Source organism: Bombus huntii, chromosome 6 (assembly GCF_024542735.1).
Source record: "Bombus huntii isolate Logan2020A chromosome 6, iyBomHunt1.1, whole genome shotgun sequence".
Taxonomy (NCBI): domain Eukaryota; kingdom Metazoa; phylum Arthropoda; class Insecta; order Hymenoptera; family Apidae; genus Bombus; species Bombus huntii.
Genome location: NC_066243.1, coordinates 996,959 through 1,011,622, shown reverse-complemented (window position 1 = coordinate 1,011,622; position 14,664 = coordinate 996,959). Strand labels below are relative to the sequence as shown.

General features: G+C 36.6%; 1 protein-coding gene and 1 long non-coding RNA gene across 5 annotated transcripts in view; one reads left to right on the top strand and one right to left on the bottom strand.

Annotated features, from left to right (window-relative positions):
• Positions 1-14,664, bottom strand: part of LOC126866468 (CCR4-NOT transcription complex subunit 6-like) — a 516,829-nt gene that overhangs the window by 63,800 nt on the left and 438,365 nt on the right. The window contains exon 1 of one of the 4 annotated variants that reach the window (XM_050620067.1): positions 6,638-7,017. The exons of the other annotated variants lie outside the window; for them this stretch is intronic. Coding sequence (XP_050476024.1) covers positions 6,638-6,737 — 100 coding nt within the window. The 5' untranslated portion in view covers positions 6,738-7,017. Of the gene's footprint in view, positions 1-6,637; positions 7,018-14,664 lie in introns of those variants that run through there. 4 annotated transcript variants of the gene reach the window in all.
• Positions 1-14,664, top strand: part of LOC126866484 (uncharacterized) — a 36,954-nt gene that overhangs the window by 13,950 nt on the left and 8,340 nt on the right. The window lies entirely within an intron of this gene.

Below are 14,664 nucleotides of genomic sequence, written 5' to 3'. Positions count from 1 at the left end.
ATGCAACGTCTCGTTATTTTTACATTTATATAATATAGTATTTGCATGGTATTTATTTTCTTAGATAAATTCCTAACGGATATTATTAGGCCTGTAAGCATGAAACCGGAATTCGCCTATAGATGGTCCTAGCTGATAATGTAGTTATCACTAAACTGCATCATTGATGCCAAAAGTCTTTGTTGACATCTCACAAACATTTTCGACTCAGAACAATACAAGTTTCATACAACAGCATAGTTTGTAATAGCGTTGAACATGTCAAATTTTGTGCCTGGAAACTACGATTTGCAGACAGCATTGAATTTTTGTTACCATTTGAAGAAAACTGCTGCAGAATCGCATCGAATGCTCGTCGAAGCTTACGGTGAGCATGCTCTTGGTAAATCACAGTGCTTTGAGTGGTTTAAAAAATTCAGAAGTGGCAATTTTGACGCGAGGAACGAAGAACGTGGGAGACTACCGAAAAGGTTTCGAGACAGCGAATTGCAAGCACCGTTGGACGAGGATGACGCTCAAACGCAACAACAACTCGCTGATCGATTAAACGTGACACGAGAAGCCGTCTCCATGCGTTTGAAAGCCATGGGAAAGATCCAGAAGGTGGGAAAATGGGTTCCACACGAACCGAATGAAAGACAGCAGGAAAACCGAAAAACCACATGCGAAATGCTGCTCGCCAGATACAAAAGAAAGTCGTTTCTCCACCGAATTGTGACTGACGATGAAAAGTGGATATATTTTGAGAATCCTAAGCGTAAAAGATCATGGGTAGCTCCAGGCGAACCACCGACGTCGATTACAAGACCAAATCGCTATGGACGGAAGACAATGCTCTGTGTTTGGTGGGATCAGAAGGGTGTGATCTATTATGAGCTGTTAAAACCTGGCGAAACCGTTAATACCGAGCGCTACCGACGACAAATGATCGATTTGAATCGAGCTTTGCGTGAAGAACGACCAGAATATCAAAAAAGGCGACACAAAGTAATTTTGCTTCGTGATAATGCACCATCGCATACAGCAAAACCGGTCAAGGAATCGATCGAAGCGTTCAGTTGGGAAATACTTTCGCACGCGGCTTACTCACCAGACTTGGCTCCGTCCGATTACTATTTATTTGCATCGATGGGACACGCACTTTCTGACCAGCGCTTCGTTTCTTACGAAAATGTACGAAAATGCCTCGATGACTGGTTTGCCTCAAAAGAGCGACGGTTTTTTTGGCGTGGCGCCCACTAATTGCCAGACAGGTGGGAAAAATGTATAGCTAGCGATGGGCAATACTTCGAATAAAATATTTTTAATCATTTTCATACAATAAACATGTATTTTCTATACAGGAATTCCGGTTTCATATTTACATGCCTGGTAATTCATTAATTAGTTATTAATATATTTTACTATTAGTGAAACGATACATTTAACTGTGATTGTTCTCATTCAGGAAAATTGTGCGAGAGAGGCAGGAGAGAAAGAGAGGGACCTTCTCTAGCATTGAAATTTTAAATATCAAATTCGAAATCTCTATGGTGCATCAATTATCAGAATGCAACGGGTGGTACTAAATGAATAAATGTAATTAGACGTGGTATATAATTTTATATTTCATCCGATAGAATAACATGAAACGCGAGGGAAGATAAATGAAACGAAGAAAAAGAAGCTGAACGTACTTACTGTTACTCTTTCTAAACAAGTTTCGATTATATAAATATGTAGGAAGTTAAGTATTATTCACTGATTTTCCAATTTTATGTCGAGCAAGATGCTTTATCTTATCTTATTTATGAGTGCATAATATTATTAACAAAATTTACTAACGCTATTCGATTATTTTTGCAAACTGATCTCGTTTCTTTCGATTTTCGATCAAGAGCAGAAACACCGTAGCTGGATAGCCTCTCATTATGAGGCAGCGAATTTCTTTTACTCTTGTCTAACTGAGCAGTAGCCGGTTTCCACAGGTAGATCCTGTGAAACTGGGACGTGACGTGGACGCAAAGCACTTTCCATTAAATTGCTAATGATTTTACCGAAAGAGGTGTGGCTTATGCCTGTCGCACGAGAAACCTCTCGTCTTCATACTAAATCGAAAGGGATTTAGTGTCGTCGTTTTCGTCTAAAGAAAGAGTTAACCGATTTACCTAAATCTATGCTGACAGTAGATTAAGACGAGGAAAGACTGCAGCCCGGCAGGAAATTTGTCAAATTATTTTTCTTCTCATAGGTACGTATGTCTTTTATTTATTCTAACTATATTTATAGCATAACTATAACTATATTCATACGCATAAACTTATCACACCTGTACCTGTCCAACAATGCTTTATCAAACACACACATTCTAAGAATTGGGAATAATCAACTGATTTACGTACACCTATGTTGACAGTTAAACAACTTGGAAGATGGAACCCCGCTGGGGGTAACCGTCCACATGTTATATTATTATACCACTAAGCTATAATATTTTACCAAATGTCCTACTGGACAAATTGTAAAATTTAAACTAAATAAAAAAGAATCTATGCTGACAGTAAATTAAGACAGTGGCTTAAGATGAACATGACACTGATCTCTGAGAAAATAAAAAGGCTGTATAGTAATTACGAAAGCAGATTAAATTATCATCCCAATACTGCAGCCAAGAGACTCTATTTATTCGATCAATCCAGAAAATTAAGAAGAAAACACTCGATCGTATGTTCTGTCTGTTTTCGCTTATGAGACGTAACAGAGGAAACTTAGGGAAAATGTTGAAATACTAAATTCCAGAAACACCAGAAATCATCCAGAGAGCAACCGGATCTATGACGAAACGTCTATAAACTTGCTCCGAGATGCAGCTGATCATCTTTAGCATCTCCTGTAAATTAGACAAGACAAAATCGAAACAGAAAATTCCTTATAAAGCAAAGAGTTGTACCTCGTAAACAGATGGAGCATATGTTTGTACGAACATTTTGCATCGTTTTTAGATGTAATGTAAACAAATGTAAATAAATTTTTCTTCGTGTGCAAGGTAGTGTAATAAGAATTATCATGTTGAATATCTCTGGAACTTTGGATGAAAGATATTTGGCACGAAAGAGAATGTGGTTTTCTTTGTAGGCAGAGTTGCTTGAGAAATATTATTTTTTCCTACGACATACAGCTTTTACGTTCGTCAACTGATGGCCACTCCAAGGAATACAAAGACTTATAATACAAAGTACCAATCAAGATCATGAGGCAACTTTGCAAGATTCTCGAGATGAATCTCTGTTCTAATCTCTAATCGCTGAAAATTCTTTGCTGAATTCTCTCGTGAATCTCTGCTCTAATTGTCAATCATTCAACATTCTTCCCTAGCTTCTTTCACGGATCTCTATTCTAATCTCTGACCTCTTCAAATTCTTTGCAAGATTCTCATCCGTTAATCGTTTCCTCGATGCTTTAAACTAATTGTCAGCTTTCGTATAAGAAGCCTGCAGATTTCCTAATACTCGTAAACGCGAGGATACGTGCGCCATACGTTGAGGAATTAATCCTAACAATTAGAAGTCGTTAAAGATAATTCTGCTATTAATCTGCCCTTAATTTACGAGAAAATTGTCGGATAGCATGCAAAGTCGACAGTGCGTAAGAAGATAATTACGTTGGTCATGAGGGGCTCTTTCGATGCTTTGCAATGGCACTTTGAGCGTGCGGCGTCGTCCTTCACCAATAAAGTACATGCTACTCGCGTCTCGTTATGAATAGCTTATAATCTAATTTTAATAGTCTTTGTTGGTCGGCCATTAGCATATTCAATCTGCAAAGAAATTACTTCCGAGCTTATTCTGTATCGCGGATACTTGAGGGAAGCTGAGAAAGTCGATCGTATTAATGTGCAGGAGACGGTCGTACTTGGAGACTTTAAATGAGGAACTTGGCGAATGTGCCGAACAGGCAGTGGATTCTGCTCGAACGTTAGGAAAACGAAGAGTGAGAGAAAATGAGAGAGAGAGAGAGGGCAGGAAGGGAAGATCAGAAGGAAAGGAGGAAAAAGATGGAAAAGGAGGTGCGTCAGGTGTTATATCCTGGCTTGACGTAATCTAATGGATAGAGGTTAGTTGGGGTGAAGCCGAAACAAGTCCACGACCGCGGGTGGTACGCACATAGAACGCGGAAACGCTGGTTAACGTTCCTCGTTGCGGAAATAACAACTCTGCTCGCGTTGACTTCAGGGACTCGGAGGGCATTTGCATGCTACACATAGAATCGCAGCCATTTCACCAGCGGAATCTCGTACATAGAATGGTCATCGAATATTAGGCGTACGAGCGAATACTGGAAACCTTTTAGTGAAAAAAGTCAAATCTTCTTTAAAACAAAAAATATGGCAAGTTGCTTGAGCAAAGTATTTTGATCACAGTCGTTGCTTTCTATAGAGTTGAGATTGCATTTGTTCAGTAGCATCGCACTGAACCACTGATCCAATGCAATTACTGGATCGTAACTGAAATAATACGAACATAATTTTATCGCGGTACAGTGGCATTATCGCAGCAAGTAATCCAAACGACGATCGAAAGTCCACTTTTTCGATTCAGCCTTTCTTAATGCTAAACTTAATTCAGGCTTATAATTAAGTTGCAGTAAACAAGGATTAGTTAGCTATTAACACGTTCGTCGCCCAACGTGATTCGGCTAAGTTTCCTGCGGACCCAAATCCAATCGTCGATATGCAGAACGTAAATAGAGCGACAAGCGGGAATTCATTGTTTATCGCCTTCGATTCATCGTAAAGAAAAGGTTATTTAGTTCTGAAATGGAGAAAGCGATGAGCTTTCCAGCTAGAGTATTCCAAGGGATCTCATGGCAGATATCTCGGATCTTTCATTTAGTCGAGAAGCATACTCGTGAGACGTACATCGGTGATTTTTTCATCCTCAAAATGTTCAGTAAACAGCGTGAAAATATATTTGAAAGCGAGGAGAGTAGCGATGACGAAGTCTACGACTATCGTTCGAAGTGCCGAAAATCAGCCCAAATGTGTTTGGAACGTTTTAACAAATACCACGCGATATAGCATAATGTAATATATTATCCAGAATATAAATTAATAAAAAGTATGGTATAATATGTTTTTGATATTTTTATGTTGTATATTCTATATATAATATCCTGTATTTAATTAACTCGAACAAGAAGAGCGTCACCCATACTTTGTGACAGGGCCCCCACGGAAGTACACCCGTCACATAGATATGTACGAAGTGGCGACGAACGTGTTAAGTAGGAGTTTTATTCCAACAACAACGAATTCTGCTCCAGCCAACCAGTGATCAAGTTTATACGCGTAAATTGCATTATGCAATTTCTGCTTCCTTAAAATTCTCTTTCTCGATGTGTCGCGTAATCCAGCGGCTGAATATTGAACAATTTTCTCAACGACGTACAATTACAAATTAATAATGCGTGCTAGTTGCACGTGTAAACTGTATAAATCTCACGAGGTATTAATAAAAAGAGAAAATCCGACGTTTTTAATCCCACCATTGAGAACGCAATATTCCAGTGTTAGTGAAATAGTTTAGATGGCACGATATCCAAGCGGTGGCTGAAGCGCGCAGGTGTTTTATCCCTTTTTTCCCGTAAATCCATTGCCACAACAGTCTATCACAATTCAACAGTTGAAAAAAGACTGGAATAACGTAGACATTGAACGATTTCCAGTCAAACAATCGAAATGTAATCGCCTGATCCAGCGACTGGATAATGTGAACTCAGCTTAGCTTTAAGCCACCTGTCAGACACGCGATGATTTCCATTAGGGAAAAATGTCGTGCCTTTAGACAGGATGCAATCGTCAGGACGCTGGCAAAGGAGGACGTTCCGTGAAATTGCTGCATGACAAGATGAGACCACACACTGCTTCTGCGATAAAAGACACCATCATAATGAGGCTTGGCTGGGACGTTCTGCAGCAGCCAACTTATTTACTACACGTTACTCCTTCGGATTACAACATTAATTCCGATCGATGCAACACGTCTTATCCGATACATATTTCCAATTAGTGGATCGGATACAAAAATGTGGTTGACGATTGGATCTTGTCTGAAGACGTAGCATTTCGCCACGATGGAATTCGTCGCTTGTCTGATAGATGGCACGAAGTTATACAGGGTGGTTGGTAACTGGTGGTACAAGCGGAAAGGGGGTGATTCTACGCGAAAAAAGAAGTAGAAAATATAGAATAAAATTTTTTTTTTAATTTTTCCATCGAGACGACGATCTACAGTGAGATCCGTTATAACGAGACGTGGTAAAGTGCACGCGTACCCAACGAAAATTCAAAGTCGATTTTCTCGAAAACAAAGCCTCGAACGAAAAATTTTTATTCTACATTTTCGACTTCTTTTTTCGCGTAGAATCACCCCCTTTCCACTTGTACCATCAGTTACCAACCACCCTGTAGAAAGCAACGGTAAATACTTTGATCGAACAATTTGCCGTAATGTTTTCTAAACGAACTTCGAGTTTCATTGAAAAATTTCGCTCATTCGTTTGTACATATAACAAATTATCTGATATTATAATTTTTATGGTTCGCGTATACCGAGCAGACCCTCCTTTCGATACAAGATAAAATGTAAGATATACGTACATACGCTTTGACTGAGCGATGAAAATTCGATACATCTTCCAATGGCAGTAGAATTGGTTTGCTTACCTGAAACAGGTAAAAATATTCTCATTAATTGCATATATTATTGAGAAGGAAAATGAACTTTGGTTATGCTTCTTATTACCGTGCAATGAATACACGTGCTAAATCTAAATTTTCATTCTTACGTGCTTTGTCTGATACTATCAATTGTAAGTACAAGTGAGGTATATGTCACGTATTTATACGGACTTCTCTTTTTATTTCAATGTGCCGAATCAACTGCTGCTGCACTTTCCACATGTCCTGACTCATCCTGTATATCGTCGATAGAATTTTGAGAACTCTGAATATCGACGATAAGATGAACGATAACGTGGATCGTGTTGAGGTTGTAAAATATATGTAAATAAAAGTGTAATGATAAGTAAGAATACAATTTGAGCTGGTCCAGATCCGCACGCTAGCTGTGTTACCCAATAACTGAAAACCCCGAAGCCAACGTCGCCTGTCTACTGTTTATGGTCTGTCTTCGTCGCAGTCTTTTGTCTACACGCTGTCGATGGCTTCAGTGCTTGAGAAAACTAAAAAGACCAGCTGTAGAGTTTTCTTAGAAGCGGTGACCACTTCAACAGATCGTCTGCACGTTCCTTTACAACGTAAGCACGTAATTATAACAATCAGAAGGATTATAATTACTTTCGTGGTCGTAGATCTTCAGATATTGAACTGTTTCCTGTTATGTGAGCCAGCTTGCACAAAGGCGGATTTATTTTGCGATCGCCTCAAGTGTTCCAATTCGATTTTCCGCCGATTAAGGACAAAGGTGGATCATCCGAGAGGAGTGAAGTTCCCTCGGAGTTGCATTGTTCAGCGTAAAATTTTCACCAACTGCTCGACTATGTCGATAATCGATGGTCCACGGTGAACCAGCTTGAATTCCTCTGCCATGAAAAATTACAGCGCCAGAGGAATTATATAGAATATAGGATATTTTAAAGCCGGGATTATGGTAGGATGTTTAAATTTCATAAAATCGGCCATATTAAGGAAATTTAAGCCTCCAAATTTTTAATAGTTCCTTCAATCGTTCGCATATAACGTAGATAGGAAGCTTTCAATCGGTGTAACATTATTTCATAGCTAGAGAAAAATTCCTTTTACGGAAAATTAACTTTTTCACACGATCTGTTACGTCTGTCAAATAAAAAAAAAAAAGGAATTTGCATCTACAGATATTAGCAAATTTTAGTTATTTATTTAGAGAACTAGACGAATCTTTATGTATTTATGGAAAGCTTAGAAGGAGAAAAATACGTAGAATGAGCATAATATGCAGAGATATATAAAATAAATAAAGTTTAGCGCTCACTATTAATATTTAGTAAAAAAAAGTTACTACTTAAGTTATATTTTTGATTTGCCTTCATAAAAATATAAATAACGTGCAATAAAAATCAAACAAACGTGTAATAATTTAATAACTACGTCTTGCTTTTACATTTATAATTGTCAAGCTCAAACTTAACATCATCGAGCGAACAAAATGTTTGTTTAATCGGAGATAGGCATTTGAAGTACACTTTAATGTCTACAGAGGAGCAAGCATATAGTTAAAAAATAAATAGCTATAGAATTTTATACGCTTAACTTTCAGTTCATCGTACAGTGAAATTTTAATTTTCGTTGGGCCACTTTTATCGATATTAATTGTCGATTAATATTGCCTGTATCGTACTATAATATTATAATATTTGTAAAATAGTACAATATGGAAAACTATTATTATTATGATATTTTTCAGACGCCTGTAACACAAGTTTCTGTACATACATGAAGTCATGAGGTACATTTATTTTTTATGAAAATATTATAGTAAATCGAATCTGATCGAACCGATAATTTCATCCTTTGGTGGATAATGTTAGATCAAAGGTACATATTTTTATCTGGAAAGTAGAAACGTAGAGTAAGACTTTACGCTAAGGACATGGTAAAAATGTTCTTTTATCGGCAATCTACAACTTCCTTTAATATTTTTTACTGCGGTTACGAACTTCGACCGAAGGGAATCGTTCCGGTCGCTGGCTGTAGTTTAAAGGTTAAACTGTACAAGAAATTTCTTATCTACCCCTTTTAAACTTTCCGTCCATTTGCCATTCGTCGACTAAGAGTGAACTGATTTTATCGTTCGTAAAAACTTTGAATGACCTCAAATTACGATTCCCTGTGTTAGAGCAAAGGCAATTAAACGCAGGAACAGGATACATAGTCGAGGAAAATACTGCTACGACACTGAATTCTTATATTTTATAATTACAAGTTTATGAAGTAAAAATTCCGTATCATGTCTCTTAGGACGGTCTGCGTAGTAAATAAAATCTGCTATGAAAATTTTGTAAATATAATTTAGAAAATGCAGTTTAGATAGAAAAAGGTTTTATTTGTAAAATGTTGTTACGGGTACTTTGATCATTTTATATATTTCTGCATACTATGTGCATTACAAGCATTTTTGTATCTTCAAACTTTCCATAAATGCAGAAAAATCTACAGTCTGCCCACTACAAAATGATCGAATTAAAAAAATTTTGAGATATGTACTGCTTTATTGATTTTTTAAAGAACAGAAAATATATTTTTTTATTACTACGGATCGTTCAATTTAGAAATTAACTTTTAGATGTTTTCCATTATTCTGTTTCCTATCTATAGTTTAATTAGTTTATAGATTTTTCAAAATGTTTTTTATCGAGCATGCACGCCAACAACACACGCTAAACACATTGAATATGCATACGAAACACACACCCATTAAACACACGCGCCAAAGCTACAAGTTCAGTCGTCCCATCTCGTTGTGTATTTTTGATTACTCCAATGTCCACGGCATACTTTTTATTCAAAGTGCAACAAAAGACCAGTACAAAATTCTATCTGATTCTAAAACGTTGATTTTATAAAACTTTGTCTTTGTCATCACAAAACTTCGAACTGCAAAGATTCTAGTAAATTTCGTAGTCATTTGAGTTTGCAAAATTTTCCGAATAAAGGACCATTCTCACTTTGTTATTTCGCTTTTGAATACAAAGTCGTCATTGAGGAAATTCAATTTAGAGATAAGAAAGTCAAAGTTTCGTGTTTTGAAACGAGTCCACGCAGACTGATCTTTTCTCATCAAGTTAAAGCAGTTGAAATATCCACAATTTTTCGAACAGAGATTAACGACGCTAATTAAAATTTACTGTGTACGTTTCAAAAATTATTGATTTACAATGTGATATTTTATCTCTCTGGTATAAATTAAATATAAATATTTACACTTTTTCCCATTTTCCATTCTATGTTTTGCATCGTCATATAAGTTGAACAAAATTTCATTTCTTTTTATACCGTACACATGTTTGAAAGTTGAGTTGATCGAGTTTGATGTTTGAATTAATTTAATTCATCTGTGATATTTTATCTTCCTAGTTATAAATTAAATATAAATATTTACACTTTTCTACATTTTTCATTCCATGTTTCGCATTGTCATATAAGTAGAATAAAATTTAATTTCTTTTTATAACGTATACATGTTTCAATTGAGTTCAATGTTCGAAAGTTGAGTTGATTGAGTTTGGCGTTCATTTAATTCATTTGTGGTAATTTTTCTGTCTAGTTACATGTTAAATAAATAATTACACGTTCCTTTATCTTTCATCCCCTGGTTTCGTATTGTTACATAAGCTGAATAAAATTTAATTTTTTTTCATAATGTACACATCTTTCAACTGTGTTTGACGTTTGCAAATTGAGTCGATTGCTCCTTGATATTTGAATTTATTTAAAAATAATTATTTATTTCAAATAATACTTGTAAACACAAGTGAGCATATATTATCATTTGAGAAACTCACTGTAACACTTTCCATACTTTTATGGATAATACCCAAAAAAGATACAGATCTACGCTAAAATACTCGTAACCTAATTCTACTAAAACGTTTCTTCATGAAGATAAAGGTGAAGATACGTACAATTTATTACTACATCTCGCACAACTAACCACAGCTAAAGCGAAGTAGATTAGGCTGACGACCAGACACGCGTAGATACCATTCAATTTAGTTATGTTTCTAAGATGCAATGATCAAACATTTGCATTTAGACAATTCGCATCTAGGCGCATATCCGTATATTTGGAACAATACCGATCTACAAAACAGGAACTCACTAAAATACTAATTTTACTAATCTTATCAAAAACATATTCTTACGAAAATGAAAGCAAATTGTATAAATTTTGTACAACGAGTAAAATGAATTACTATGCCTTGTATGACTAATCAGAAAGCGAATTACGTTAGATTGTTTCGCATGTATAGCCAATGTTCGGGTTATGTTTCCAGGATTTAACAGTCAAACATTTGCAGTTAAATCCACCTGTGTGCGCGTGTCTGTAGCTTTATAGAAAGCTCAAGGTACTGACCTACAAAAGTTCAAACCACTAAAATACTCGCAACCTAATTTTACCTAAATCGTTTCTTTGTGAAAATAAAGGCAAGTGTACAAATGTTCAGAAAAACAAGTATAATTAATTACTATCTGCATGTCGTATGTGTCTTGTTTGACTAACCACAGCTAGAGCGAAGTAGATTAGATCGACGAGCAGACACGTATGGATCTACTACTATTCAATTCGGTTATGTTTCCAAGATTCAATGGTCAAACATTTGCAGTTGGACCTTCCGCGTGTGAATTGCCAACCGATATCGCGACACTATACGATTTCATGCAACAGAAACTCGAGTTTGCAATTAACCCACATAGCATGCAAGCACTTGAACGAGGGGAAAAGCACTACGAGGACGTCGCGGTTGCGGACTTCGGTCAAGTGAGCTTTCCGTCACGTTGAGCCTCGACACTTGTTCACGTTTCGAACGTCCATTAACGGGCCTACCCCAACAGAATTATGCCAAGTTCTTGGCCTCACAATGGCTAGTCTCTTATGCTACAGAATGCCTATGCATACGAACTGCCGCCTGTTACTTCCAGCAGTCATCAGACGCAGAAATTACGCGGCCCCGACCTTAATTCGAATCGTGCTTAAGCACAAATTCAATTGCCACAGTCAAACTATTGTAAAGGCGTTAGGACAATCGCAATTGTATCGATAACAACGCATGGAACCGAGGTTTTGATATTATCGCATGATCAGATACTGAACTATTCGCGTTTGTGTGACTCTTCTAACGCGTCGGCTGAATTATCAGAGAGTTCATGGGTTGCTGATGTCACTTTCTTTTTCATTTTTATTTCGCAATAATTTTCCTTAAAGAGTACGATAAACAAAAATTTTGATCATCGTACGCTGATGTGGAATTTTATTTAACTTTTTATTTCATGATACTTGTTTTTCCAAGAGCAGTAGAGTGAAATTTTTGGTTGGATAAATGTAAAAAAATGATGAACAAACGAATACTGTTTTGTTTCTGCACAAACTCGCATTTGGAAAGGCTAACATTAAATTCGAGGTATTAATATTTTTATCATATTATTTCGGCATACCGATGTAGTAGATCAGTTCGAATACACCTTGCAGCATAGGTATTTCATGGAAAGATATTATACAACAAATATTTTTATTTTTTATTCCAAACCCCTCTTGTCTTGCAGCTCAACGACTATTGCCAGAATAAGGTACGATATCCTTAACAAAAACTAAAAAAAAAAAACGTACAGAAACAAAGCGAACATGTTTGCAGAAATACATCTGCAACAGCGTGAACCTAAATTCGCTGATATAAATAAACCTATTGAAGGAACTGGACAAAGTTCGATATACTGAAATAGCTTTCAAACTAATGGCAGGTTATTTAAGAAATAGATGCAATCGCATTTTCCAAATGCACCGACTTTGCAGAAAGAGATTCCATTATTTCACGTTCACCACACGTAGCGAATTTCTCGAGGTACCATTGACCCAGAGACATTTTCCTTAAACGTCAGGCAGAACGCCAGGCTCCTCTAACTTAAATGTAAATAACCAGATCGAGGATCGAAAGGAAACCACAGACAGGACTTCCGACTGACCTGCTGCACGAGGTTATTGACCTCATCAACGTAGGAGGTTCAGACTGGTTGCACGTAGGAAATGTTTGAACGCTACGTCTATGCATAGACGTAATGTGAAGCAGATTCAACCTGTAGATAGGGTATGCACTGACTTGAATTTTGCCCTCTCTACATGCTTCGATTACTAGTTTGCATTCTCTGCTAATGACTTCGATACTTTTTGTTGCTTTGTCTTCTGTGAATTATTCTTGATAGACTTCTGACAAAGACATTATTTTTATTCATTTCTTGTTGACAATGTACTGGCTGTTTTGCCTTCCATGCATATTATGTCCTTTGCTTACTGGCTTACATTATTGACTAATGATTTCCATACACTTTGTTGATTTGTTTTTTGCAAATCATCTTCTACCTGTGAAGAAGACATATTTATTCATTCATTGACAAAATGAATAATCATATTAATGAACTGTTTATTATGTGGACAAAATTGATTCTTCCAATGATTACTATAAGACGAGGGACGAAATTGGACAACTTTTAACAATAAACGAATAATCGGATTAAGGAATTATTTATCACGCGAATAAAGTTCGCTCTGTATCCCACAACTGTATACCATAGGTTGTGATACATTTGATTTTCATTATGGACTTGTGTATTATTAATAAAAAACCATTTTCAGCACTTAGCTTCGCTCGATGATTTGTCAACTGGCTCATCTTCTTCCGGCTCTAATTTGCTCAATTTTTTAAAGGATGTGTTGCTTCTAGCTACGCTTCGAGTCTGGACGAAGCTCCAGATATTCGACTACCTCTCTAAAAATGGTCAGATAGGATAGAATACATGTTCGTATGAATTTTCTTCCTTGCCAAAGCAAAGTTGCTTCTATTCATCCTTGAAATGATTCTCGCATGTTATAATACACTCTGCATATTGTCAATATGCTTCCAGCTTATCAACTAAAAGGATCAATATATGTTGTTGATAGAAGGTTGTCGATATTTATTATCAGATAGAACATTACGCGTTTATATGAATTTCCTTCATTGTTTTTGTTCCTCCTGTCCACTGCTGAAGTGGACGCTACATGTTATGATACATCCTGTGTACAGATATAAAGCAGAACAAACTGTGAATAAGCCGCGACGCAGCTGCGAGCCGAACTGAGAGTAAAATCATAAATTCTCGGTCAGCTCAAAGCTCGATGTCCGCGGTGATCACGAATACCTCAACCGACTCCTGATGTTCCCCACGTGCGGTCTTCAACGTACACCGTGACTTCTCTCCATTAATAATTACAGAGCCCCGTACGCGGTTGGTCCCTCGGACATCTCGGCTATTTATTGTCGCTTAATGATTATTTATTAATCTCGCCTTATCGTCCATAAGTATCGTGGCTGGGACATTTGTCCTCGCGTCGCATTCCCTCTCCTACCGCATTTATCCGTTGACTTACATTTCGCGACTCTCCGACAATTCGCATTACGAGAAGTCGCATTACGATCGAATTTTATTGGCTCTTTGGGTTTCCCATTCATACTCATTTTTACCGATTGTTATCTCATTATTTAATGATTTGATAAAAAGAAATGGTAATTACATAGATAGTCGACGCGTTCTCGATTTCGATAATTTTCAGATATGTCGTAGAAAGTAACATTTTGAACAACGTTTTCTTGTACACGTTACCGCTAAGACTCTTTTAGTTTTTGAGGTGTTCGCAAATAGCTGTTAGTATCAATCTAGAACAAGCTTATAAGCATTTTATATTCAGAATGTCTAAAACTGATTTGTAGCATTTTGGTTGCTTGTAGAACACTTGTGTAAGCAAATTTCGAGAGCAATTATTTTCATCAATTTACAATCAATCAAAATTCTGTTTTATTATATTTTCAGTTCAAGTAAATAGTTTGCACAAACGAATTTAGCGAAGATTCATAAATATTTTGCAAGAATAATTAACA